This window comes from Pezoporus flaviventris, unplaced genomic scaffold (genome assembly GCF_033815535.1).
Source record: "Pezoporus flaviventris isolate CSIRO_AGI_PZ_B2104156 unplaced genomic scaffold, CSIRO_AGI_Pfla_v1 ptg000035l, whole genome shotgun sequence".
NCBI classification, from domain to species: Eukaryota; Metazoa; Chordata; class Aves; order Psittaciformes; family Psittacidae; genus Pezoporus; species Pezoporus flaviventris.
This window is the reverse complement of record NW_026892583.1, coordinates 6120390-6147869: the sequence shown is the minus strand read 5'-3', so window position 1 is coordinate 6147869 and position 27480 is coordinate 6120390. Positions and strand designations below refer to the sequence as shown.

General features: G+C 40.6%; 1 protein-coding gene across 7 annotated transcripts; it reads left to right on the top strand.

The window, feature by feature from the left end:
• Positions 1 to 71: 71 nt before the first annotated feature.
• PLA2G4F (phospholipase A2 group IVF) lies at positions 72 to 27480 on the top strand. 7 transcript variants are annotated; one of them, XM_061462364.1, is made up of 20 exons: positions 72 to 4268; positions 9307 to 9379; positions 11261 to 11397; positions 12225 to 12353; positions 13785 to 13825; positions 14402 to 14444; positions 14887 to 14941; positions 15242 to 15408; positions 16456 to 16566; positions 17052 to 17089; positions 17984 to 18116; positions 18492 to 18628; positions 19758 to 19980; positions 20171 to 20285; positions 21430 to 21567; positions 22917 to 23024; positions 23905 to 24099; positions 24421 to 24587; positions 25105 to 25291; positions 26042 to 27480. In XM_061462364.1, the coding sequence occupies exons 1-20, from the start codon at positions 4158 to 4160 to the stop codon at positions 26245 to 26247; spliced, it is 2514 nt and encodes an 837-aa protein (XP_061318348.1). In that variant the 5' UTR covers positions 72 to 4157; the 3' UTR covers positions 26248 to 27480. The 7 variants fall into 7 exon arrangements, with proteins under 7 accessions (XP_061318348.1, XP_061318347.1, XP_061318350.1 ...); XM_061462363.1 differs by having other exon boundaries at positions 17981 to 18116; XM_061462366.1 differs by lacking the exon at positions 26042 to 27480 and having other exon boundaries at positions 17981 to 18116; positions 25091 to 25247.

The following is a 27480-nucleotide window of genomic DNA, read 5'->3' as shown; positions in this document are numbered from 1 at the left end:
TTGCCAAAGGAATCTTTTTATTGATATTCAGTGTTACCACCTGACCTTCTGATAAGATGTTTCACAGGTACCACTAGTAAGTGTTTTTTTCCTTTTTATTTCAATTTGAGAGCTGTAAATGGAATTAACTTCTGTGTTGTTTGCACTAAATTTGTTTACTCTTAGCATGAGTGAAAGTTCAGAGACTGTTCTAAGTAGGTCATATCTGCACTCACAGCAAAAATCAAAGAACACCCTGTAAAGAAACTTCTGAGGGGAGGGAACTATAGTTATTACTTGAGCTTCTAGACTACACGTGAGATGTGTGTATATAAGTTCTTTATTCTCTGGTTCACTTCCCATCCTTGAAGTAAACTCAAGACTATTTCAACATCTCTCTATTATAAATGCTCTAGAACTGTGTTCTGCTCAGGCTGGTACTATTCCTAAGTTACTCTTGGGCCAGAAGTCTGAACTACAAGAGCTAGATTGTACCATACTCCTTGTAGGCTGTAATATTTTTGTCTAACTTATTTTTCCACAAACTTTAATCTATAGCAGATTGGTTATGAGGGGTATTAAAATGTTTGGTGCAGAAAGAATCTGTATAGTGATAATGAAAAGGCAGCAGTAGCAAATAGTCTAATAGAGTGACTGTTTGACTCCCAACGTCCGTGGTCTAGCAATACTTGTAATTATTAAATAGTATGGAGCATGGCATGTCACTACCAGATACCACTTCTTAATGAATAAGCAGATAAATCCTGTCTGCCTTAAAGTGTAATTGGATCTCAGTTAACATTACAGGTTTACTTATGTGGGTGCTTTCTAGGAACAGATCTGCTGTAGGCTGGCAAGAGTCCTAATTCATTTTCATTTGCCAGTGTTGATAGTTTCCCATGGTAACTGTTGTTTTTTGCCTTTCCAGATGTGTTTACATTTATTGTACATATGCCATGCATTCTTGTGGATTTCTTGGTCCAGTGTTTTGCTACTTCTGTCCTTGGATGTCTTGGGCGGTATTGCTGCTGCTGTCTTTCTGCAGAGGCTGGGTAGAGGGAATTCGTGCTGTTAATGTTTTTAACCTTGTATTTCTTCTATTTGAAGAAGAGAACCTAAAAATACTTACACTGGATTTGCACATTCTGTATAGATCTTTATATAGTAGTTCAGGTACAGAAGGAAGATGGTTTGGGAGAGTTGTGTTTACAGGTCATTGAGAATGCAAGAAGGGTATTTAAAAACACCCTGTATTCTTTGTATACAGATATAACAATATTGCTCCAATTTTTACCTATCTTATGTTTAATACTGTGAGTCTGATTTACCTTCATTGTCTGCTATCAGGGGAGCTGTATTCACATCAGTGGATCTTCATTGTGCTCTTACGTATGCGGTTAAGGTTGTGCCTCTGTTCACTGCTTACCTTTTTCAGACATGTGGTCTGTGCTGTAATTTCTTTTTTGTTGGTTCTCACCACGTGGTTGGGGTTTACTAACCATACAGCAGGTTTATCTAAAGCAATAGATTGTAATAAATGTTGTGAACTGGTGTGCGTTTCAGTCATTGCGCAGTTAAGCTTCTCTGGGCTGCTGTAGATTTCTTTTTATCTATTAGTCCTCCATTTCTCCTGGAATTCAGACCCAGTGCAGGGCATCCCAGTATCACTCCTGCTTTAATATTTGTCAATCAAATGAGGCCATGTCATATGAAGACTGTCATCACTTCTCAGCTTTGGTTTTAAAATCTGCAAGTTTATAGTATGCTTGTGAATACTCTCAAAATCCTACTAAAACCACTTTTGTATTCTTGCTTTGAATAATGTTTTTGAAAATCTTATGCCATTAAATATGTACTTATTGGAGAACACTGTAATTACTGATAATTTTTTTGAGTGGTGGTGTGCTGTTTTGGGGTGGGAGGGATGCTGAGCTCTGTGATTAAATCGAGAAGTGTTTCGATTCACAGGTCTTCCAGTTGCTTGAATTGTAGGTTGTAGAATAGCGTTGGTAGTATAATATAGATCTTCAGTTTTCCTATTTATAGAAGCATGAGATTCCAGTACTGAAGAAGAATCTTTTGTCTTCATGTTGAACAGTCAAGTATATTGGTATTTATGGAGAAAACCAATCCACTAACTCCCCTCTGCTGCCCAGCTGAAACCTTGATAGCATCCTTCCGAAACTTAATATCATCTAATTTTGCACTGCATCTTGTCTCTCCTCTTAGTGCTGCTAATGGGAGCAAAAGGGGTCCCTTGTGATATCTGTGCCCATTTTAAGTACTGTATAGTATAGTTAGTGATGGTGTCATTTGTTTATGATGCTGACAAAAAAAAAATGAAATACAGATGTACATCTACCTTTACCACTGTGGGGTTGCTAATCCAAGTGGAAGTAAAGTTACCAGGAATGAAGCCATCTTTGTTACCTCACAAACAGGTCATGTTTTGATGCCAATCTGCTTGCTTGTTTTCTTAGTCTGATGGAAAATGACAAAACGAAGTAGTTTCTCTAGTTATTAAGTTGTCTGTTGACAGTGTCTAGTTGGATAACGCTGCACACAAACACTGTTTGCTAACAGATGATATGTTGACTATGAAACAATTCTTAAGCATATGTTCTAAAGAGCTTTCAGTTTTTCTTGAGAGAGAAGTTCAAGAGCAATTCTGTAAACATGAGATCTCTGTGCTGAGATTTAAGTGGGAGAAAACAGGAAAAGGCAGGTAAGTCTGATTTTAAATGCAATTGGACATACACTGTATAAAATGCAGACTTTCTATGCTGCCTATAATAAACTGTTCAGAATAAGTGTGATTTCTCCATGTTAGCTTGCTGTGTGAAGCTGTCTCAATTTTCCTGTGCTATGTATCAAGCTATATATTAGATTAAATAAATCCAGCTTACGGTTGTGGAAGTTTTCAAGGATAAATAAAACCTAATATGACAGTCCTTCACTTCCAATGCAGTGGTATGTAGAAATGCAAAGGACTTGTCTTTTCAGTCCATTGTCTACTATACTGCTTACTCTTACATAAGAGCTTTACAGCAGTTGCCGGCTGTTTTGCAATGGTATTATGTGTGCTTTTTGCCTGCGCATTGGCTCTCAAGTCTGTGAATTGACTAACTAGTACTGACTTGTTTGTGTTGCAAATGCAGGTGCCTGTGCTTTTACTAATTTTCTGAAATCCTGATCTAGTGACTGACACTAATGACAGGAAATGATTAATGAATGGGACCTTGCTGAGAATGTGTCACGTTCTAATGCTTGCATGGGGCTGGTGACGTGCTGCATCACTGGCTTTTGTACATTCTCTGCCACTTTATAATTGTTGAAAAACCTGAGTTTGTTTTTCAGTCTGCTCCCTCAATTTAAGCTCTTTAATGAAAAGCTCCAAGCAAGACAACTGTGAGCAGCTGTTAATAAACTGATCACTTCCAATAAACCAAATTCCTTTACTACTTATTTTTAAGGCCCAGGAAGACTCATAAAGAATCTTCCCTCTCTGTTGTACAGTTTTTCAAGACCTGTGTTGGAAGAATCACGACTGTGCTACATGGAAATGAGAATAAAGGGGGGACTTGTGCAGGCTGCTCACATAGTGAGAAGTTAAACATGGTGGTGAATCAATATTCTCTGAGGCATCCTAATACAGCCCAAATTGTTTTGTCTCCCCTCGGGCCTTTCTGAAACTTGTCTGAATAGCTACAGTCGATGAGGAGTTTGGCTTTGCTTCAGGATTGTAAGATGGGAATTTCTTTCTGTTTGAAAGTACTCTTTTTAGGGTATGCTAAAACTCTGAAAGGGTTTAAAATGGCCAAAGTCTAAGATGAGGTTGCTGCTACTCTCAAACTAAATTTGGACTGGGGGTTTTGAGGTTGTGGCTTGATCATGGAGCAGTGCTTCCTCCTGCCGAGGGCTCCCCAGTTGGGTGCTGCTTTGCTGCCCTTATCTTTTACCTGTATTTGGAAACCCTGGCAGCGAGGTTTTGAAGTGTGGTGTTTGTCAAGTGCAGGCCACACCTCTGCTTCCCACAGCTGGAGCACAGCCTAGTCCTGCCCAAGACTTCAGACCGAGCCTGTTGCGGGCAGCCCTTCGCAGCTGCGTGTCGGGGGACTCTTCATTCTCTGCACTTCCCTGTCTCAGGTTTTCTGTGGCGACGACGGGACACATTCCCCATGTTCCATGAGGTGCTGCGGGGCACGATTCCACCCAGAGTCCTGCCTTTTCTGGCAGCTGTGCTTTTCCAAAGGAAGGAGAGGAAGGAGACTGGGTTTTACCACAAGCGGGTAAGACAGCATTCCTCGGCCGATGTGTCCAGCAGTGACTTCTGCTACTGCACGTGTGGAAAACTGATCCTGCATTTCTACAGGACTTGATCAAAAAGTTCAGGGGAGAATTTTGAGTGAGAATAACGCTAAGGGAGATCTCATTTTTGATTAAATTCAGAATCTGTGTGAGGCAGAGCAAGTTTCCTTGGCTTTTTGGGGAACAGATTTAAGCTGATGCCAACTATTATTTCTTTTTTTTTGGGGTGGGGGGTGAGTCCAAAATAGTGCACTTTTTATCAGCAGAGACAAAACAGTGTTTGTGTTTCCTTGCAAGATATCCTTGATTACCATTCCCCTTCCTTTCTGCTTTCTACCTTATCCCACGGAGCTTAACGATCTAAAATAGGCAAAGATTAATGATGATGTCACCCCCTGTTCATAATGCTGACCAACCACATTAGATAAAGGGGTTTCGCTGTGTTTGCCTTTTAATTGGTAATCATTCCACTGTATAAAATGGTATGGCCAATAACCTTGGGTTTGAATTACACCAAGTGTTTGTGAAGGAGTCTCTGCCTAGATCAGATCTGTTATCTGATGACCTGTTCTCTCCCACCCCCCCCACAATCTACAACTTAAAATTGGGGTGACCATTAAATGTCATAGATAAATGTCCTCTCTACAGTTCTTCTTGCTGTGTGATAAAGATCGTCTTACTTTCTTTTAAATGTTGTTTAGTAGTTGGGAAATTGGGCTGCAAGAGACTAGTGTTAGTCTGATGTGATTTCCATTAACCCGTAAACCACTGAATGTGATATTTCCCCTTAGGTGCTCACTATGGAAATAAATAGAAATTCAATATGGCTTAGCATAGTTGTGCTGCCTGGTAGGGAGAGATTTTGTATTGAGTGAGGCATGGGGCAGCAGATCATCCTTTTGTCTTTGTAGGTGAATTGAATGTAATCGGATCTCTTTAATTTCTGAAGTTCAGTCTTAGTTTCACAGACTAAAGACAAACAACAATAAACCAGGGACAAGCTCAGTGTTTGCCGCTGCTGTTGTGATACTGAGCTGTTAGCACTGTGCAGATCACCTGACTGATTCTAAACCTAGCCCTCCCTAAGATCATGGTTCTTAGGGCTGGGTCTGTGGTCTCCTCTCATGTCTATGGGTGCACACTTCTGGGGAAGAAGGGGAAGTGCAAGTGGTGCCAAAGAAAGCCAGGAGTTTGCTTTTGGGTTTAAAAGCAAACTTGCAAGACTTTAGCCACAAGGAAGGGAATTATGGGCAGCAGTGTTTACTTGGGAGCAGGAACAAGCTGGGAAGAAAGTGCTCCCTTGGTAAACCGGACATTTCTTTGAGCTACCCGGTTTGCTTGGTAGCTGTGAACATGAAGGAAAATACGGCTTAGAAGTTACATTTTTATTTGCTGTTGACAGCGTTTCTGTAATGAAACAGACATGCTTATGGTGAGTCCTCTGCATCCACTGAGAAATGTGGAGTGGATCCTATAGCACTTGCATCCCACTCTAAGGGTAGGTATTCTGGGCTATCTGAGGGTAGAGACTACTGGGATAGCCTGTTCTGCAGTTGCTTGCTGCTGTGTTAACACCTTCAGTTTAGATGAAAGATACAGTTAGCAGGGTTGAGTATGTGAACATTCACTCTTGTACCCTCATTTAAAGACCTTGAGGTTTTGGGGTTTGTTTTTTTGCCTCAAATGCCCTCTCCTGAGCTCTGGAAAAGGGGCAATTCTGAAAAATCATTAAATGGCAAAGTAGGAATTGGTTGCTTGCACTGTTGCATGCATTGGTACGTTGTCATGTGCACTGGTATAGGCAGATCTGTTATTATTTATTGCTTATTTGCCATACAGATTTGCCTGCCTTTTCCTTGATGGGTTTGTATAGAGCATATCTGATACTTTCTTGCTTCATTAGTCTGCAAGGTTCACCTTGGAGCATGTTATGACCTTGCTGTGCCTTGGCTAAAAGAAAATAGGAGAGGCACGTAAGAAGGTTCTGGCATGACTGATTGCACAGACTTGGGAGCACAGTGAAATGTCTGTTGTGTTACATGCCTTTACATTTTCCACACCCTGATCATAATTTGTCCTCAGCTGTGAATGACTGACTGCAAATCAAAGGTTGTTAGAGACCTTTGGAAAAGACTTTCTTTTGAACATGTGACTATATGTTGACAGATGCTGTATTGTAAAAGGATATGCTATCTTCAGGGTGTTCTGTGTTTCCTCTGCTAATAGTGTCTGAGTTCCAGGTGATAGTCGGGCTCCATGAGTGAAGATTGCTTTGACAGCAGTGGGGGTGTGATGTGGCTCATTTCTCAACGATCTGAAGAGTTGCAGCACCTTTAGGAAGTTGCCGAGATTAATATATGCAATCTTGAATTTCTGTCTGTAGTCCATTGCCCAACTCAATGAGGTAGAAAGGAGGTCAGGCTTTGCCTGAGAAACTAGCATCAGTGACTGAACAAAATACAGGTGATAAGGAATGATTAAAAAAGAAGAAAAACTAGAATCTGAAGGATAGAGCTAATGGCGCAACATCTTATTCCTAGAAACAGGTGGGGGGAAAATGTATGTTCAACATGTTGATGTTGCCCTTTAAGAGTAATAGTAGTATAATTGGAGTTTATTTGCACAAATTTAATTTGGCACCCATGTGTGAGGTGTCTTTGACAATGAATGTAATTTTTACCCTTTGCTTGTTGGTTAGGGTGGGTGGTACTCAGTGCACAGATGTTTAGTGTACTATGTATGTCATGGTTTTATTTTGTTGTTCAAACCCTGTTTTGCAAAAGCTGGCAAATATGCTTAAGTGATAGGGAAAATTCCACAAGTATATGACTGCTTAACAAACATAGTATGCTTCCATTTATCAGATAAAGAATACTGAAAAGAGTTTGACAGTCCAGGGTTCATTTGTTTCATTGAGATCCTAGCTAGTGATATGTAGGGCCTGTGTTTTTATGTAATGTTTGGCAGTCTGCACCATTTTGTTGTAAGTGAAAATCCTGCTGAATTCAGCTGCAGGTGAATACTGACTGTATCTGAAATCAGACTCTGGTCTCAAGCCAACCATTTAGAAAATAATGAAAGTGAAGTAGCAACCACTTACAAAAAGCATTTTGAAATGGGAGTTAAGAATACAAGAAATTTTTAGCTGGCCAGGATTGTGTCATAGCCGATGGAAATGAGGCAGAATCCCATTCAGGTCATAAGCTTTAGACAATTACTCCTGTGCAGTCTCAGCACTGCATCCCTTCAAGCTGTTTTCTCTTGGCTTCCGCTGCCCTCCCCCAGCTTGTCCTTCATGATATTCTAGGATTCTCTCAGACTATTTTTCTTTCCTCTTCACATCTGGGCATCTAGATACTAATATTACTTCCCAAAAATAGCTTCCCGGAAGCTTTCAAGAGCAAGGATTGCATTTTGATCTCTGCTGGTAAAGTGGTGTGCACATTTAGAGTGCTGATACCAGCAACATTCCAGAATGAAAAGGAATTTAAGGTCTGCCTTTTGCTCAAACTGCCAGGAAGTATGTGTTCTTACAAGAAAGTGGGTTTTTCCTCATTGTAAACAGCATGTGCTTTCTATGTCTTTAGACCATGCTGTTAATATTCTTGCCATGTCTGCTATTACTCAAGCATGCATGTGCCCTTGGCAAGTAGTCTTAAACTAGCCAAGGCATGATTAAAATTATTTGAGCAGCTTCAGTATCTGTTTATACGTCAGCAGGAATGAATTGATGAAGCCAAATTAATCTATAATTAGAGGAAACCCTAAATAAGGACTTATTTTCTAATGTCTGTGAGGAGTTACCCTAAGACATCACTCATGCTGAAAGGGAATTGAGTTTCCTTCTGGACTCCTTTAGTCTTCCTCCAGGATGCCAAAAGTGTTGCCTATGTTCCCAGACTGACTCTGGAGACCAGTAACGAGTGGTGTCCCTCAGGGGTTAGTGTAGGGACCGGTATTGTTAAACATCTTTGTTGGTGACATGGACAGTGGGATTGAGTGCGCCCTCAGCAAGTTTGCCAATGACACCAAGCTGTGTGGTTCGGTTGATACGCTGCAGGGAAGGAATGCCATCCAGAGGGACCTCGACACGCTTGTGAGGTGGGCTGATGCCAACCTCATGAGGTTTAACCATGCCAAGTGCAAGGTCCTACACTTGGGTTGGAGCAATCCCAGGCACAGCTACAGGTTGGGCAGAGAAGAGATTCAGAGCAGCCCTGTGGAGAAGGACTTGGGGGTGTTGGTCAATGAGAAAATGAACATGAGCCGGCTTCAGTGTGCGCTTGCAGCCCAGAAAGCCAACAGCATCCTGGGCTGCATCAAAAGGAGCGTGACCAGCAGGTCGAAGGAGGTCATCCTGCCCCTCTACTCTGCTCTTGTGAGACCTCACCTGGAGTATTGTGTGCAGTTCTGGTGTCCTCAACTTAAAAAGGACATGGAGCTGTTGGAACAAATCCAGAGGAGGCCACGAGGATGATCAGGGGACTGGAGCACCTCCTGTATGAAGATAGGCTGAGAAAGTTGGGGCTGTTGAGCCTGGAGAAGAGAAGGCTGCGTGGAGACCTCATAGCAGCCTTCCAGTATCTGAAGGGGGCCTATAGGGATGCTGGGGAGGGACTCTTCATTAGGGACTGTAGTGACAGGACAAGGGGTAACGGGTTAAAACTTAAACAGGGGAAGTTTAGATTAGATATAAGGAGGAAATTCTTTCCTGTTAGGGTGGTGAGGCACTGGAATGGGTTGCCCAGGGAAGTTGTGAATGCTCCATCCCTGGCAGTGTTCAAGACCAGGTTGGACAAGGCCTTGGGTGAGATGGTTTAGTGTGAGGTGTCCCTGCCCATTGCAGGGGGGTTGGAACTAGATGATCTTAAGGTCCTTTCTAACCGTAACTATTCTATGATTCTATGAATAGCTTATTTTTGGTTGGCTGATGTGATCCATTTCTCTGCACTGATCCTAGTGCAGTTAGAGAGCAGGTATTGCTGAGCTTGTTTTTGTTTTGTTTTGTTTTTTTTTCAGTGGGAGAAGCACCCTTACTACAACCTAACGGTAAAAGTTCTCCGAGCCAGAAACATCAGGGGTACAGATCTGTGTAAGTATTTAGTAAAGATATTAAGAAAACAGGTGGTTTGTTCAATGTATACCTGTGACACAGGTAGCATTGTTACAGGAACTTCTTATGTATATATAGTGTACTTCTTTTATGTCTGAATAAAGGTTTCTCTTGTAAAGCATTATATATATATTAATAGTTTGATGTGAGGCCAAGCTACAGATTAACTCTGCTACTTTGCAGAACAGTATCAGGTAAGTCCTGCTGATGTTTTCCTTCCTTCTCCTTTACATGTCCTACTATGGCCTGTTCTATATTCCCTTGTCTGGATTCAGCCCTCCAGTCATGGCAAATTTTACCCTTGCTCCCACTGAACAGTCTTCTTGCACCTGGAAGTAGCAGTCTTCAGTTCTAGCTTCCAAATGCTTATTTTCTCAGTTGGATTAGCTCTTTCTTTCATGTGCTTGCTATTCTGTTTATGTCATTGAAGCTTTTCAGGAGGTACATGGTTGTTTGATTCAAAGAGAAACTGCTTTTGTTCCTGGTTTTGGTAGCATGGTATATATTCCTTTCCTCTTAGTCATCTGTGTTGAGTAAGCCTCCAGGGCATCTGGATCTTTAAAACTCATTTGAGTTTTAATGCCTTCAGATTTAATATAGTACGGTAGTCTGCCTGCCTAAACTTTATATCTGGATTCTAACACTAAACTACAAGAATACCAAATGACTGTTCAAAGAATGGAAAACCCTCTTGAAAGGTTGAGGGCTAGAATCACACTGTAAAGAGAAGTTCTTTTTATGGCCTTTCTCTTCAGCTGAAGTAACGGATGGTTCCCATACTTGCATTGTTAAGGAGCCTTAACTGGAAGGACAGACCCTGAGGTGATCTGCTGTTTTCAGGAAATGGAAACAGAAAGCTCAGCTTTTGGCCTGACTGGAGGAGGGTATAGCAGTGGTGGATATTGTCTATTTGGACTTTTGTAAGGTTTTTGACACTGTCTTCAATAAGATTCTCATAGAGAAGCTGATGAAGTATGGACTGGAGGAGCAGACAGGGAGAAAAACTGTCTGAATGATAGAGTTCTGAGAGTGGTGATCAGCTGGAAGCCAGTAACTAGTGGCATCATCTAAGGGTCAATTCTGGGTCCCCTATTGTTCAATGTCTTCATTAATGATCTGGATGATGGAGCAAAAAGTGTACCACAGTTTTGCAGAAAAGGACCTGGGTGTCTTGTTGGACAGCAAGCTTACCATAAGCAGCAATGTGCCCTTCCTGGAACGAAGGCTAACAGTATCGTGGGTGCATTAGGAGCAGCATTGCCAACAGGACAAGCAAAGTGATCCTCTTTACTTGGCACCCGTGCAGCACTGGTGAGGTTGCATCTGGAGTAGGGTGTCTACTCCAGTAGTTCAGGGCTTTCCACTAGTGAGAGGTACTGAAGCTACTGAAGAGAGTCTTATGAAGGACCAGTACGGTTGTAAACAGGCTGGAGCATCTCTCATGAGGAAAGGCTGCAGAACAGAAGGCTCAGGGAATCTTACTGATCAAGTATCTGAAAGGAAAGTGTTAAGAAGATGAAGCCAGACTTTTCAGTGGTGCCTGGTGACAGAACAAGAGGCAATGGTCCTGATATTGGCAGTAACCTTCTTTTGAAAAGTTGATCTTCCTCTTTTTGAATAGTAGCCTCTTTTATGAAGGGCTTTATGGTTTGGATGAACCAAAAAGATACATAGGTACCCCATGTTCAGTTTGCTGCTTTTTAAAGACGTGTATGTCATTAAAGGTTTTTGCTTTACAAGTCCAGCCTTAAATTTGTACATTTCTATAATGCAGTGAGATCTAGAAAATGAGGAGCTTATAGGAAAGAGTATGTTTGATTGCAGTTGTTCTGATGTCTGTCTCCACACTCTCTGCTCTAGTGTCCAAGGCAGACTGCTATGTGGAACTAAAGCTGCCCACTGCATGTCCTACAGTCTTCCGAACTCGGGTTGTTGACAACTCTGATAACCCAGTATGGAATGAAACTTTCCAGTATCGAATCCATACAGCTGTCAAGGTAAGAAGTGAGCTTTGTGGAGCTGGTTGGTCTATCTGCTCTTGTGCACTGGCTTATTTTTTATACTTCATTCAAAACCAAGGGATCTTTATTGACCTCAAACCCAGTGTTGCTTGTAAGGTGTCAATCGTCTTCAGTGGTACAAAAAGCTGCTCTATGCATGTCCAGTGATAACCACAAGAGTTTGTAACTGCCCTCTCATGTAAATTGTAGCTAGAATTTTCACAAATGTCCTTGTGATGCAACTCAGGAAAAGGAGGTTATGACACTACCTGGTAGTTTAAGGAAATACCTTGATAAAGCAAGTTTCTATCTCAAGTGTAAGCCAAGCCTCAGAAAATCTTTTAGCTGAACACTGTCAACTAGGAGCTTTTTGCTTAACTATGCTGCAAGCCCTGCTGGAAATAGCAAATACTCTTCAGGAGTGGAAAAGGGGAAAGGTATTGATTAATGCTTGTAGTGACAGGACAAGGGGGAAGGAGGTTTAAACTTAAACAGGGGAAGTTTAGGTTAGATATAAGGAAGAAGTTTTTTACTGTGAGGGTGGTGAGGCACTGGAATGGGTTGCCCAAGGAAGTTCTGAATGCTCCATCCCTGGTAGTGTTCAAGGCCAAGTTGGATGGAGTCTTGGGTGACATGGGCTAGTGTGAGGTGTCCCTGCCCATGGCAGGGGTTGGAACCAGTTGATCTTAAGGTCCTTTCCAACCCTAACTATTCTATGATTCCATGATTCTAATGCAGAAAATGTCTTTTTCATGCAGCTGCTCAGGGTTGTGGAAGTGTTTTCGTCTTTTCACCTGAGGCTGTTTGGTTCTCTTTGGTTTTAGAACATTCTGGAATTGACACTTTATGATAAGGATGTCCTTGTCAGCGATGAGCTTACATCTATTGTCTTCGATGTAGCGGGCATGAAGTTGGGTCAGCCCCTGCTGCGCACTTTCAAGTTGAACCCTGAGGTTAGTCCCTGGCTTCTTCCCAGGTCAGCTGTGAATAGCTGCAGCTCATCATTACAGAAATCCTGCAGTACATGCTGATGAATTTATCTGTGTTGTAGAAGGCAGAAGGGGAGAAAGCATCAGGAGGTGATGACTCCTGATGCATTTATGTTTTGTATGGTTTTACTTTTGCCTGAGATGTTTCTAAAATCCCTGGTGATTTGTGTGTGTGTTCCACAGTCTTTGGGATACCCAGCTAAATGAAACTGCTGTCTTTCAGAAGATATTAAAAAACCTTTAAAGGGAATTGATTTTTCAAGAGACTATGGGGGGCATAAACTGGGCTTAAAATGAAAAGCACCTTCAGTCAGCAGTAATTGTGTGGACTGCAGACTGGCTTATATAGTTGATCGTCAATTTGCAATGAAGAAGATTGTTGCTGTGAATGTTACCTCAATATTTAACAAGTGCAATGCCTAAGAAAAGCTTATTTTCCCTGAGTTATGTTCAGTTACCTTGAACTTCTGCTTCATGTATGTTACACTGGTGCATGAGCTGCTGTCAGTCCTTGTGCACTTGTTTATGGACTTGAGACAAGACAGCTTGGTTTACATAGCTAAAGCCGCATCACTGGTCTGATCTTTTGTAACTCCCTCAAACACATTGCTGCAATAGGTGTGGGGTAAAGGTGAGCTAATGACGTGTTTTCTTGAGAAACTGGGCTTCAGTGCTGTTGGTGTTGGTCAGAAGCAGACTAACTGGTATGCAGTTAGCAGGAAGGTGTTGATCAGTGCCACAGGCACTGTGATTTGTGTTTATGGAAAGAGGCTTAGTAACTCACCTGTTCCCAGTAACTCTATCTTGATTGCCGAATGGTTAAGCCATCTTGATCAGTAATTAAGGAACTGTAAACTTCAGTAAATAGAATCACCCAAATTGGCTTCTACTTCATTATTTTAAGAGCTGCATCAGGTGTGGTATCAGGAATTTACTGTAAGCTATGGTAGGGGATAAGATGGGTGGATCAGTGTCTGTACAAGACAAAGACAGCAATGAGCTAAGAGCAATCTGCTGAAATAAATGGGAGGCAGCACAAAGCCTCACGTAGAAGCTCTTTGCAGAGTTGCTGCTGCGGTAGTACTTAAGTCAGAGGAGACTAATTTTTTTCTCATTAGCAGAGCAATGGGTCTGAGACCCAGCTCTCACTGTGTGCACTTGCGTCCTCAAACATAGATGTTGTCTGGTCATATAGGGTATATCTGGGAGGAGAGGAATCTTTAAAGAACAACAGCAAAAGGCATAAATTTTAACCTTCCAAAATTTAACTGGAGCTTTTGTCAAAGCAATAAAAATAATTACTGTATTTTATTATGGGAAGAAAGCTTAATCTGTTGGAAAAACTTCTTATATTCAAAGTCAAGGGTCACCTGTATTCAACTTTTATTTTCAAAGGCTAATGAAGAGCTGGATGTAGAGTTTTACTTGGAGAAATGGTGAGTCTTACCTGAAGGGCTGAATGAACCTGTGCTCTGCAGATTTCTTGTTTTAGTTGCTCTTTCTCTGCAGGGACAGTCTTGCCTATAAAAAGGCAAGACAGTTCTTTGTGGTGCTCAGCCATTGGTGAATCAACTCGATCACAAATATCCTTAAAGATCCAGTTACCCAAATTTTTGGGGTATCAATAAAGAAATAAAATTTTTGCTGGATATCGTGGGAATGACAGCACTGCAAAGGAAATTAAGATTTTGCAGATGGGTTACTTAAGAGCGGAAAGCTTTCACAGTTAACCTTGCAGTGTAAACAAATGAATGCTTCATCTTTCTGATAGTCTGTCTAAGCTCAGCTTTTCTCTAGGTTACCCAAATAACTGAGGTGTGGAGACCTTATAGCACACACTTATAGTTGTGGACAAATTTTCTTCAGTATTTTCCCCCCATTGTTCTGTGTAGGGAAATATTCTTGTTAGTGGTCTCACATGCTGAGGGCCTTTCTTCCCCATGCTTATCCTGAAGTAGGATGAAACAAATTTTAAACAATCCTAATGCACATTAAATCTCTTCCTTTCACAGCTCAGATGCCCCTACAAAGGTACTGACCAATGGAGTCCTTGTGGTGAGTACACGGAAGTCAATTACATATATATTGGGATTGACTCCTTCAGAAAGTTTTCAGGACTGAGAGGACAAGAATTGTTGAAATTTCTACTCCTGCTTCCAAATTGTGCCTTTTCTCTCCAGCTGCTGCCTCTCTGGCAGGTTCTGAAGAGGTACTCAAACATGCATGAAAAAAGGTAAACCGACAGGAAAACCCCAGTTGTTGAGACCTTGTAGCTGTGAAGAGCTGGTTGTAAAATACCACAGTTACTGGAATGGGAATGGTGGTTTTGGTTTTGGAACAAGAGCAAACAATGAAAGAAAACTTGTTCTTTATTTGAAAGATCAAAATAACCCTTGATGGCAGCTGTATGCCTACACCTAGTATCGTAGGTGGATTAAGCTTCAACAAAGAAGTGAACTAAAATGTCATAATTGGAGTTAGTTTCTTTTTTTTGTAGGTTCATCCTTGCTTGTCTCTGCAAGGCACTGTCAATGAAGAGGAAGAACAGCAAGGTAAATCTACCTGCAGGGTTTGTCAGATCTACTTTTCAGCGGATTTATTCCTTGGGCAAGAAGGGAGACTTGATTCTTTATTTATACACTGCATTTTTATTTACTGACTACAAAACTTATTTCTTAAGTTAATTTTGCATTTATTTTGGTACTAAATGATGCTGGGTCACTTCCAGTGGGTACCAGTCAGGAGAGTTTTTGCTTGTGTTTTTATAGTCTCAGCTGCACTTAACATGTATCTGATTCTCCACATTTATTTAAATGTCTCTTGGAGTCTAAACTTCTTATTCTAATGCACAGGGAGCTGTGAGGTCAAGGTGTCTGTTCCAGGGGCATATCAGAAGCATTTGCGTATTCCTCTGGGACCAGACAACGAGGATTATGGAACCTCATTTGTCTTTCATGTCGATAAAGAAATTTGTCCAGAACTGCAAGTAGAGCTGGAGCAAACCATATCTGTCCTACAGGTAAGCATCTGTGCTGACTGTACAAAGTTTACAGCCCACTTTTGAATAAATCCAGCCTGAATCCAGTGCCTTTCGTTCCATGAAGATGTTGTTAACCATAAATTGGACAGCCTTAATTGGATTACAAGAAGCCCAGGGGCTTCTTCAGATGTTCAGGGATGTCGGTATATTGTACAGGTACCTGTGGATGTCAAAAGCTTGCATTGGAAGCAAGTTTCCTGTGGAATGCTACATGTATGGTGCTACGGACCATCTATTCTGAAGGTTACTAATCACTTCCAGAATATGCCTTTTTGTTCCAACTTAACTCATTGATGTTGTAACTGCTCAGATCAGAATTTCCTAGGCTGAAGGAATGTGTTGTTTTTCTGGCTATGCATTAGGAATGTAAGAGCAGAGATATTTTTTTTCACTATCACTGCTTTTTACACATTACTGTTTTCTTATTTAAAAAATGAATAAAAATGTCAGACTTTGCATTGGATGTTTGATGTTGGGTAAAGAAGTAAACTCTTTTTATAAGCATACCCTCCCCACCACTTAAAATTCTGTTCAAATTTGGGATTTAAAAAAAACCTGAATCTGCACATGCTTGCTACATGAACACATCTTTACTTTCACTATTGAGATACTGTATATCAGGTCTTTTCTATTAGGAACTTGTAAAGGACTTGTCACTTACAAAGATTTCTTTAGCTTTCTGTCACTTCAGTTTCTACCTGTACTCATGCAGTGTGTGTCTCATAGGAGCAATTGAATATTCATTGTGATGACTGCTTCCAGTATGGCCTCTGAGATTTTTTGCTTGTGGCAGACAACTATATTAAAGAAACCAAACCACCACCAACAAAATGAAGCTATCTGAGTGACAGAAATAATCCCAATAAAGATCTGCCAAGAAGGGAGCAGGATGATCTTGAGAAGTCTTAGACTTTTGGGAAAGGTTTAGTTATAATGCTTTTAAAGATTATTTGCTGTTTTAACGTATGAAATACAGATCTTCGATTTTTATCTGGAGAGCTCAAATAACATTTTGTTTTTTAATAGGATGGTATGAATGATATTGAAAAGCATACTACAATTCTGGGACTGGGGACGGTACCAGTTAATTCCCTTCCTATTGGACAAAAAGTTGATAGAATCGTTTCTCTGGGAGAGGTAATGTCAACATTTCAAAACTGTTTTAACATGCTTGGGATAACTTTTCCCCCCTTTGCCTTCAGGCATTTGAAAAGTTAAGCTTCACAAGATTATTAGGAGTCCTGTTTCCTTGGATATCTAGAATGAAACACTGAGATTACTCAGTGCAATTCTTCTAAAAATGTCTTGCAGAATAAGTGATGAATAGTTCAGCATTTTCCAAAGCAAAAATCTGTTAGGGTGTGAAAGAAAAATATTGGAAGAGGAAAAACCCAATAAGATTGCAGAAGACATAATTTTTTTCACTCTGCTCTTTTACTTTCTGTGAAGACTATTGACTATGTCTGAAATGGGTGCAGCAGGAAGTGTTCTAGAGATGTAGTTTTGTGGGTGAAACTGCTGTTTTGGTTAGTATCAAGTGACCCTGCTCATGTCATAACCTCTAGTTAGTAATTCCACCTATGTAGTTACTGTCAATTACAAGATGTGTTCTCTTTTCACAGGGACAAAGTTTGAATATGAGTTTTAAAGCGGAAGAGAGGTGAGTGGGAACCTCAGACCTCTAAAAACAAGGAAAAGGTTTTATTCTCATAGCAAAGGAGCCGAGTAATTCTCCCACTGTTCTGGGGAGTTCTGTTGCCTGCGCTGTTCTCTTGGGATAGATTCAGGAAAAATACATGGTTATTTTTCTTCTGAAGGCTGTGGCCCTTCACTAGGCAGATGTCAACTGGATTGGTGTCAACCTTGCTGAAATCTGAACAAATGTTGTGTTCCTAATGTAGAACAGCTGATGGTGTAAATATTGAGTAGCTTTATTAGGTTCAGATTGTTTTGAGAGTATGTGCAGTGCTGTAGGAAAGGAGATATCAGTGTGTGAAGAGTTGGAACTATGAAATAGAGGAAGTTATAAGGAAAGAATAAGGCACAAAACCAAGCAGTTGGCTAGTAAATTGACAGGGTCCTTTGGTACTTAGTCATTAACTGAAGATCCTGCTTCCCTCTTACATACTCATAGCATGTTTATTGGCATTCAGTTGTCCCCTTCTGCCTCTTAAGTTCAGAAACCCTAATCACTTCCTCTCATTTCTCCATTCATGTCAATACAGCGATCTCAGTTGCGCTTCATACAATTTTCTTCGCCCACTAAGCATCTTTTCTTCCTTTGCGAAGTTCCTTGAAGCTTAATTGGAACAGTGTTTGACACAAACCTTGCATTTCGACATTAAGGGAGAAATACAACAGGGAGAAGTTTCATTTTTAATTCTAAAATCTGTTGTTACAAAATAGCTGGTCTACACTAACATTTGCATGAAGACTTGGATCCAGTGATTCAGATCAGCACCTAGATTGTGTGTTCATGGAAATCGTTTTTCCCTGGTAATTACAAATGCTCCAAAACTTCAGGTTTTTTTGGTCTTTATTTCTATTTCAGCAGTTGGGATCTTGATATACGCCTGGGTTTTGACCTCTGTAAAGAGGAGAGAGAATTTTTGGAAAAAAGGAAGGCAATAGTTTCTGAAGCACTGAGGAAGACTCTTCACTTAAAAGAATCCCCTTCAAAAGATGAGGTATTAGTTGCTTATTTGAGGACACTGTTACATCTGCTTAGCCTGGTACTTTGCTCTGTGATTTTCTTGGATGCTCTTGTAGGGGTGATTGCCTTTTTTGTTCTGATGTGTATATTGTATGGCATACGAGTAAATGCATAGTAACAGATATGCATAACAGTTTCAGGAAGTGACTGTCCCTGAGATGACACTGTTATGGTTTATATTTTTATATTTTTATTTCAATTACAAAGTAGAGAAAGGAGCTCTGAAATTACTTGAAATGTAAATAGGAATAGATATTTTTATCTCTTATTTTTGTAAGAGTGAGACTTAAATGGGATTATTTCTGTTATTGGCAATTCCAAAGTCTGTGATTGTGACTACTGTCTGCAGGTTCCAGTTGTAGCAGTGGTGGGGTCTGGAGGTGGCATGAGAGCACTGACATCGTTCTATGGCAGTCTTGCTGGGCTTCAGCAGCTGGGCCTTTTGGATGCTGCAATATATCTGTGTGGGATTTCTGGCTCTACTTGGTAAGTGTTGATTCCAGAAGATTATAAGTGAATATGGTAGTATTGATATAAAATAAGGCCAAAATTGCATTTGTGCCTTCCATAAACAGAGAACGCAGCCAAGTATTTTATTAGTTCTCACCTGTGAGTTCTAACAGGGATCCTAAAGAGTCTAAGAGATTCATTATCAGTCCTAACCCATACAACTACTGACTGAATTTATGAATCTGCTGCTTTTGTAAGCCTGGAAATTGAGTATTAAAATGTATTGCCTGAATAAAACTGCTGTGTGTTCCCCCAGAGCCCTGGCTTCAAAAATTTCCCCCATTTTCCTGCTCTTGCCAAGAAGACAGCTGAGGTGGTGCAAATCAGTGGAAGCATGTCCACATGGACCACTGTGTCACCACCTTCCAAAATGTTGTATATGACTGTTTAGAGGAATAGCACTGGCTTGCCTTTGGTGGATTGGAGTAATGTGCTGAAGACTTAGACATGGCTAGAAAAGTAGTAGAAAGTAGCTCAGTTCCTGGGTTTTGAGATGAAATCATCCCTCATAATAAGCACACATTGTTTTCATGAAATGATTTAACTGAGGAGTTGTGCAACCTGATAGTATAATCCTCCCTTCCAGAGCTTTGTGTGTTAAATTAACTCCTGTGCACTTAGCATTCTTCCACTAACTTTGTGATTTGGCCCGCCCCTTTTGATTCAGGCACACTTCCAAACAAATGCAAGCATCTGTTTATGTGGATAGCCAATAGTCCAAACTAGTTTCTCCTTTAATTAGACCTGTGTTCTATTGCTGTATGTAGTAGCACCCTTGCTGCCAGCCAGTCTCTCAGGCTTGCTAGAGCTTGGAGTTAACTCACATTTATGAACTGCTAAGATGTGTGCTAGCATATGATGCTTGGAACATCCTATAATGGTAGGTAAGCAATCAGGATGAAGTTGTTCTAAAGATGTCGGGGTTTTCAGCAGCTTTTAGAGTTCCAAGATCCATTATTATAATCTCATCTTTTTTAATGATGTTTTGCCTTTTAGCTAGACTTCATCTTTTTGTTCAATCTCTTCAGTGCTAATTATAACTAGCTAAAACTGTTGTTTACATTAGGGTCATTATTACTGACGACATGAATATATGCATTTTCAGGTGTTTATCGACACTGTATCAAGACCCTGAATGGTCACAGAAAAACCTTCAAGATGCAATCAGGAGAGCCCAGGCTATGGTGTCCAGCAGTAAAGCAGGGGCATTTTCCCCAGATCGACTGAAATACTATTTCCAGGAGCTGAAAGCAATGGAGATCAGTGGACGGAAAGTTTCCTTCACAGATTTGTGGGGCCTTATTGTGGAATACTTCCTACAACAGAAGGTAAAAGAGTTCAGGCTTGGATGTGTATTGCTGTTTGTTTTCCAGGTGGCCCAGTCGTAGAAGGCCACCAAATCTGTCAGGCACAGTTTGCCCTTAGTGAAGCCATGTAAGCAACAGCTTCAAATTAATCAAAGTATGGGTACAAATTTATCTGACTAAAGTCTGCTTCTCCATCCTTGCTTGTGACCAGGAAGATCCATCAAAGCTCTCTGATCAGCAAGAAGCAGTGAAATGGGCCCAGAACCCCTATCCTATCTATGCAGCTGTCAATGTGAGACCCAGTATTAGTAGTGTTGACTTTGCAGGTACGAACATGGTAAATTTACTTCTGTTGGCTAATATCCATAAATTCCTTTCACCTATCCAGTTCCTTGGCCAGTGAGTAGCTGGCAACAGGAAATGTGCCTCAAGCAGAGTTGGTAGTGCAAGAGGCAACAGGATTCTGCTTGGCAGGGTGTTACCATCCTGATCACAAATGGCTTCATCATGGCTTTAACAGAGAAATGAGATTCTGGCTGCTCCAGCAGAGTTGAATCTCATGTTTGCCTAGACAGTGCCTGAAATTTTCAGGAGCTGAGAGTGGAGATTCTGAAAATACACAAGTCTGCGTCTGAATCAGTGAATTGAAATAATTAGGTGACCTACTTTTTTTTATAGTCTCAGTCAGTTTGTGTAGGAATCATGTAAAATGATGGATTTGCCACCTTGTACCACGCATCATTAAAATTGGTATTTAGCAGCTTTCATTCTTACTGGTTACACAGTTATGGTAAAAAATGAGAGTGAGTTCTGGTCCAGGTCACTTGAAACTTTAAATATGATGCAAGAAGTAAAGATAGATATAGTGAGACAGGAACACAAACACTTGTGTTCATCTGTGTACCATTGTGGGACTTTTTTGTTTTGTTCTGGAGGAGTCTGTGTTTATGATGATGAATTTGATTTGTAAGTATTTGTGGAAAGCTTTCAAGCATGAGGGGACACTTTGATAAGCAGACAATGAAGTTTGACACAGTGGGTCAATTGAGTTTTCAAGGCAGTATTGTAGTAGTTCCTGAGAGGTGGCAAGTAGTTTGAAGAAGGGCTAAGGAAAGTGGAGTAGCTTCCATCTGTGATGGAATAGGGAATGATCAGAATGGTTTGAAGTGGAAGTAAAATAGCTTTGTTACTGCAGAAATAACCTAAGATGGAGCAAGATGCAACATCCTTCCACTCCCTGAAGCCAGAAAGAAAGGAGGTTGTATTTAGTCAGTGATAGCCTGTACAAGAGTGTTTATTAATCCTGTGTAAGATAGAGTTTCACTGAGAGGAGTGGCAGGGAAATCCACAGTGAAGGTGAAAAGTGGAGGGAAACTCCTTTCTGTCTGTCTTCTCTGAACAGAAATCAAATGAGTACTTTTACCTACGTTTACTCTGAGATGGGTAAATATCTGGTTGGCTTGTTCTTAGAATGGTGTGAGTTCACTCCCTATGAAGTTGGGTTTCGCAAATATGGAGCTTTTGTCCGAACAGAGGACTTTGACAGTGAGTTCTTCATGGGGCGGCTCATCCAGAAACGTCCAGAACCTAGGATTTGCTTTCTACAAGGTATGATCTTACAATAATGAATAAAATGGGGAGATGGAAAGGAGCTACTCTGCTTTTGGGACTCATCAACTTAAACACATGCATTTTCATCCCTTCCTAAAGAATTTGAAGAAGGGAAAAATGTCAGATCTTTCTCCAGAGGTTTAGGTGTAGGTTCATAGTTTTGCAGTCTGATGCCCTGAGTCTGCAAGCTGTGTGGTTCAGTTGATACACTGGAGGGAAGGAATGCCATCCAGAGGGACCTCAACACACTTGTGGGGTGGGCTGATGCCAACCTCATGAAGTTTAACCATGGCAAGTGCAAGGTCCTACACCTGGGTTGGAGCAATCCCAGGCACAGCTACGGGTTGGGCAGAGAAGAGATTCAGAGCAGTCCTGTGGAGAAGGACTTGGGGGTGTTGGTCGATGAGAAAATGAACATGAGCCAGCTTCAGTGTGCGCTTGCAGCCCAGAAAGCCAACCGTATCCTGGGCTGCATCAAAAGGAGCGTGACCAGCAGGTTGAAGGAGGTGATCCTGCCCCTCTACTCTGCTCTTGTGAGACCTCACCTGGAGTATTGTGTGCAGTTCTGGTGTCCTCAACATAAAAGGGACATGGAACTGTTGGAGCAAGTCCAGAGGAGGCCACGAGGATGATCAGGGGACTGGAGTACCTCCCATATGAAGATAGGCTGAGAAAGTTGGGGCTGTTGAGCCTGGAGAAGAGAAGGCTGCATGGAGACCTCATAGCAGCCTTCCAGTATCTGAAGGAGCCCTGTAAGGATACTGGGAAGAGACTCTTCATTAGGGACTGTAGTGACAGGACAAGGGGTAACAGGTTCAAACTTAAACAGGGGAAGTTTAGATTGGATATAAGGAGGAAGTTCTTTATTGTAAGGGTGGTGAGGCACTGGAATGGGTTGCCCAGGGAGGTTGTGAATGCTGCATCCCTGGCAGTGTTCAAGACCAGGTTGGACGGAGCCTTGGGTGAGATGGTTTAGTGTGAGGTGTCCCTGCCCATGTCAGGGGGGTTGGAACTTGTTGATCTTAAGGTCCTTTCCAACCCTAACTGTTCTATGATTCCATGATGAGCTGCCTGTCAAAAACTTCTGCTTTAGGTCTTCTGATTTTCTTGCCGCCTTTACTCTGCTAGTAGAAGAGCTTTCCTCTTGGAGAAATTTTTGCATTACACTATTACATCAGAATTTGTCACATGATTAACTCAAACGTTTAAACTCAAACATCTCATCTTAGAATAGCGGGGGTCAAATGAGAAATCTCTTCTGTACAAATGGCAGGTGAATTACTGGCCTTTAGGTTACACTATGAAAAACGTTTTGAATATTAAATTCTTCTATATTTCTCCTGCAGGAATGTGGGGCAGTGCCTTTGCTGCAAGCCTAGATGATATCTGCCTGAAGGTGGTTGGTATAGGACTGGGCTTTCTAGATTCTTTCAAAGATGTTATCAAAGTTGTAGGTAAGAACATACATTAAAATAGTAGGGCTTTTCAAAAGATTCCTAGTTTTAGAATGATGACTTAAATGATACGACTCAAAAATGTGCTGTGTGGTTTTCAAGATTAGCGTAAGCATGGTTTTGGGCAAATCTCCTGTGTATCCTTCCTTTTCACATATAGCAAAGAGAGTAGTTCCAGTTTTTCAGTACACTTTCTCTTCCTCCTTTTTTTAAATTCTGTATCTGACTTCAACTGTAAGTTTGGGCTAGTTCTGGAAGCTGTCTTAAGCACAACCATGAGAAGAGGAAGACTAAAGGCTGGACTGCTAAGCAGAAGGTGGAAAATAAGTTTTCAGTGCCCTCCTTGGCCTGATTTTTGTAATCTTGGTTAAGATGGTTGTATGTTTATGCATTGTTCTCCATTTGTACAATGCTTCCCTAGCAGCGAAAAGGAAGTTTATTAAAAGCTAAGATGTTCAGGTGCATGTTATAGCCTTATAGTAAGTAGTAGGGGGAGAGTTTTTTTCATCTCTGCTTTTGCAGCCCTAGTTTTTTTTCCCCCCACATTTTTGTTGTTGCTACTATAAATACTACTGTGGGTGGATGGCTGTTGTCTCATGAGATGGAAGTGGTTGTCACTTGGTAACAAGGGTTTCTTTGTGGGGGTCTGAAATTAGCATGAGCAATGAGTTGTGAGCAATCCTATTCCCTTTAAACAGGGAAGGTAAATTATCCATCTATAGGATATGCAGCTCATTTAAATTTCATTACAATACTCTTATTAGTGGACAAATTCATCCTTAGGACACCTGGTTAAATATTGTAGAGAAAAGTCTGACTGAAATGTTGGAGCTGGGCAAGTATTTTGTATGTCTTCTGCATCCTTCTGTGACTTCTGCAGATGACTGCCGAAAATTCCATTTCCGTGATCCAACACGATTGAAGACTCGCTTGGTTATACCTGGGGGCCCCTTGTTACAAATCTTAGAGGATTTCTTCAAGTCCCGGGTCACATGTGGAGAAACCTTCAACTTCATGCAGGGACTGTATCTTCATAAGGATTATGTTAACGTCAAGAAATTTGTGGCTTGGAGAGGTAAATGAGCCTGCATGTATCTGGGGTATAAAATAGTGTGTTATGATTCTGGAACATGTTACAGAACAGAAGTGAGCTTTGTTCCACTGAAGTCAGCGAATTTACCTCTTCTTACAGCGTAGCAAAAAAATTGATCCACTATGTATGTTCTCTCATATAAGGCAAGCTCATCAACAGCCTTTACAGGTTGGATTCAAACGAACATGCATGTAGGAATGTCTTTTTTTCTTACAGCTGCAGCATAAGCTTTTTTTGTTGCTTGTACCTAGAGGTGTGTAATGAATCATTATAGTTACTTGTGTTACTTGGAGTGTCTTTCAGGCACTCATCTGGATGCATTTCCGAACCAGCTGACCCCAATGGAAGAGAGCTTGTATTTAGTAGATGGTGGCTTTTCTATCAACTCTCCCTTTCCTTTGGTACTTCAGCCAGAGAGGGATGTGGATGTTATCTTATCATTCAATTATTCCTGGGAAGCTCCATTTGAGGTGAGAGATGAGCATTATTACATGAAAATGAAAGCACAGAATCATATTCACAGTGGCAGCAGATGAGTTGATGCTGAATACAAATAGTAACGAAAGAATGTATTAAAATAAATCTATGTTTTTGACTGTGAATGTCATGAGCAGATGGAAAGCAACAACTGTAGTAAGATTCAAAGCTTTTCAGAAGCCTAAATAAATTGTTACCTAAAAGAGAGAGTATTTATTTAGCTCATATAATCTCTGTTACTTAGATGTATACTTCTAATGGAAAAGTAGCTATCTTTGTTTTTCTTCATGCAAACAATTTCCTGTATGTACAAGTGTTTAAGTGCAGAAAAGTCAGGATGAGTATATTCAAAGTAATAAAACAGAAAAAGTTTTGTTTGAAAACTGCTGTTTGGTAGCAGTTCTCAGTTCTGTCCATTATTTTATTTATTTATATTTTTACATCAAAAGGCTCTTTTCCTTTGGAGATTGCTGGTATTGCATCAAAATCATTTTAGTTCTTTGACAACAGGTTTTAGAATTGACTCAGAAATACTGTGAGGAGCGGGAAATTCCTTTTCCAAAAATCAAATGGAGTGAGGAAGACGAAAAGCAGCCAAAAGAGTGTTACATGTTTGTGGATGATGATAATCCAAAGGCTCCAATTGTGCTCCATTTCCCACTGGTGAATGACACCTTCCAGAAATACAAAGCTCCAGGTAAGGGAGCTGTACATTAAAGAGTTTTTTTACAGTCCTTCGGGCTTTCTGATGGGGACAATTCAGTGGGCTCAGTGTCTCTCCTTTCTTTCTTGTTAGTATTACCCTGTATTGACTGAATTATTACTTTAAGGCAGGATCACCCAGTGCTGGGCTTGACCATGGCTCAAGACTACTGTTCCTATAATAGCAACAAGCAAAAGTGTTTTTAGCAATTTACTTCCATGTTCGTCTTTCAAGACTGGTATTTAAATGTAAGTGGCAGGGTGCTGAAAACAGGAGTTATATTTTGAAGGGTATATACCATCCTCCACAGGTCACTCATAAACTCACAATGTTTAGTGTCTTTTATTTTAGTGTAGAACGGCACTTCCAGGAAGAATTGATTTTTGTATTTCCTGTTTTGAGCGTGACATTCATGAATGCACTAAACCATTTATCACAATTAAAATATATTTTAGTCCTGTATTTTGTAGTCTGGTGGAAGTAGAAAGTATCATAATACTTTACCTTCAGCTTCCAAGCATTTTGGGTCCTGAAGGAACAGGCATCTCTGAGGAGGAGCTTTGGGAAAAAGTTAAGGTTCACCAGAGTTATCTGTGCTATTCTCCTTGCAGAATCCAAGTAAAATGAGTCTACCAGTTCTGGCTTTTTGGGGGGTTGGTTTTTTTTTGGTTTGTTTTTTTGTGTGTGTGTGGTTTGTTTGTTTGTTTTTAAATTATTATTAGTTTATTTATTTTCTTGCTGCAGGAGTTGAGCGTGAGTCAGAAGAAGAGAAATCCTTTGGTGACTTCGTTATTGAGTCAAAAGATTCTCCTTACCGTACCCTAAATTTCACCTTTGAGCCACATCATTTCAACAGGTTGGTGGAAGTGAATCGCTACAATGTTCTGAACAGTAAGGACACTCTCTTCAAAGCCCTAAACCTGGCTCTGCAAAGAAGAAAGTTGAAGTAAGTCATCAATACATCAAACACGTGAGCAGCTTCCATAGCTGAGGATACAGATGGGCTGCAGTGTATGAAAGCTGTGTGGCTCAAGACAGAATATGGAAAACTAATAGCTGGAAACTGTCTTCTTGTGAATGGAATGGCACATGCGACGCTGAAAATTCACTCCAGATAACAGATGCTTCTATGAAAACCTGAAGGGATGTACAATACAATGTGGATGTGGCTTCGTTATGTGGTGAAGAGCAGGGAATTGCCTAGTCCAGTACCTCATCTTACAGCGCCTTATGTCAAATGACTGGAGATATCTATTCCAATGGTTCAAGCATAAGGATAATGATCTTCCAAACTCCACTGAGTGGAGCACCTCTTTCTGTCAAAGTTGTGGCAGTGTTTGAGGAAACACTGATTTCTTCTGTATCTTTATCTCACTTGCTCTTTCAACCTTACTCCATGAATGTTTACAATTTACATCATCTGGCAAGGAACTCCACATATTGTATCTATGTACTGGGAGATGAAATGTGTCCTTTTGCTTCCAACTTGCTACTGGCTGATGCCCATGTACTTTCAAGACTGCGCAGTCATTAACTGCTTTCCGTTTTTGCTGTTCATGCTTTCAAAGAGCTCTGTGGTATTTCCTTTGCACCTTTCTCAAGGATTACAATGGTTTTTAGACTCCCAGAAATTCAGTATAGAGTACGTTACTTCAGTAACTGTTTTGAGGAATTAATAGTTCCCTTTTATATATTTAACAATTAAAGACACATCATGGGATTGTGTTGCTTCTTCCTACAGTTTGATCATCACATTTAATGAAACTTGCTGTTTCATCTCTTTCTAAGAGGAACAGAGGCTCTTTTGAAGAGTCTGAATTAGATATTTTTTCCTTATACTGGACATGCAATTCAGCCAGACTTTTGTTCAAGGAATCTTTCTGTGTGTATATATTTTAGAAACATCAATATTCAAGGTAAACACACCTCGTGAATGTGAATAATGACAGATGCTACTGTGCTGTGGGATGGAATTCACCTCACTTGGCAGAAAGCACAGAGAAAAATACTGAATTATGCAGTTGAAAAATATCCAGTATCTAAAAGGGAAGCAAACAAACACTTTATTTTTGTGGCTTTTACATTGAGCTGAAAGTATTGATTCTGTATTTGAAAACCGGAGATGGGAAATTAGTCTTTTCTGAAATGATGTAAAGGCTTAAAAATAGGCATGATTCTTGATC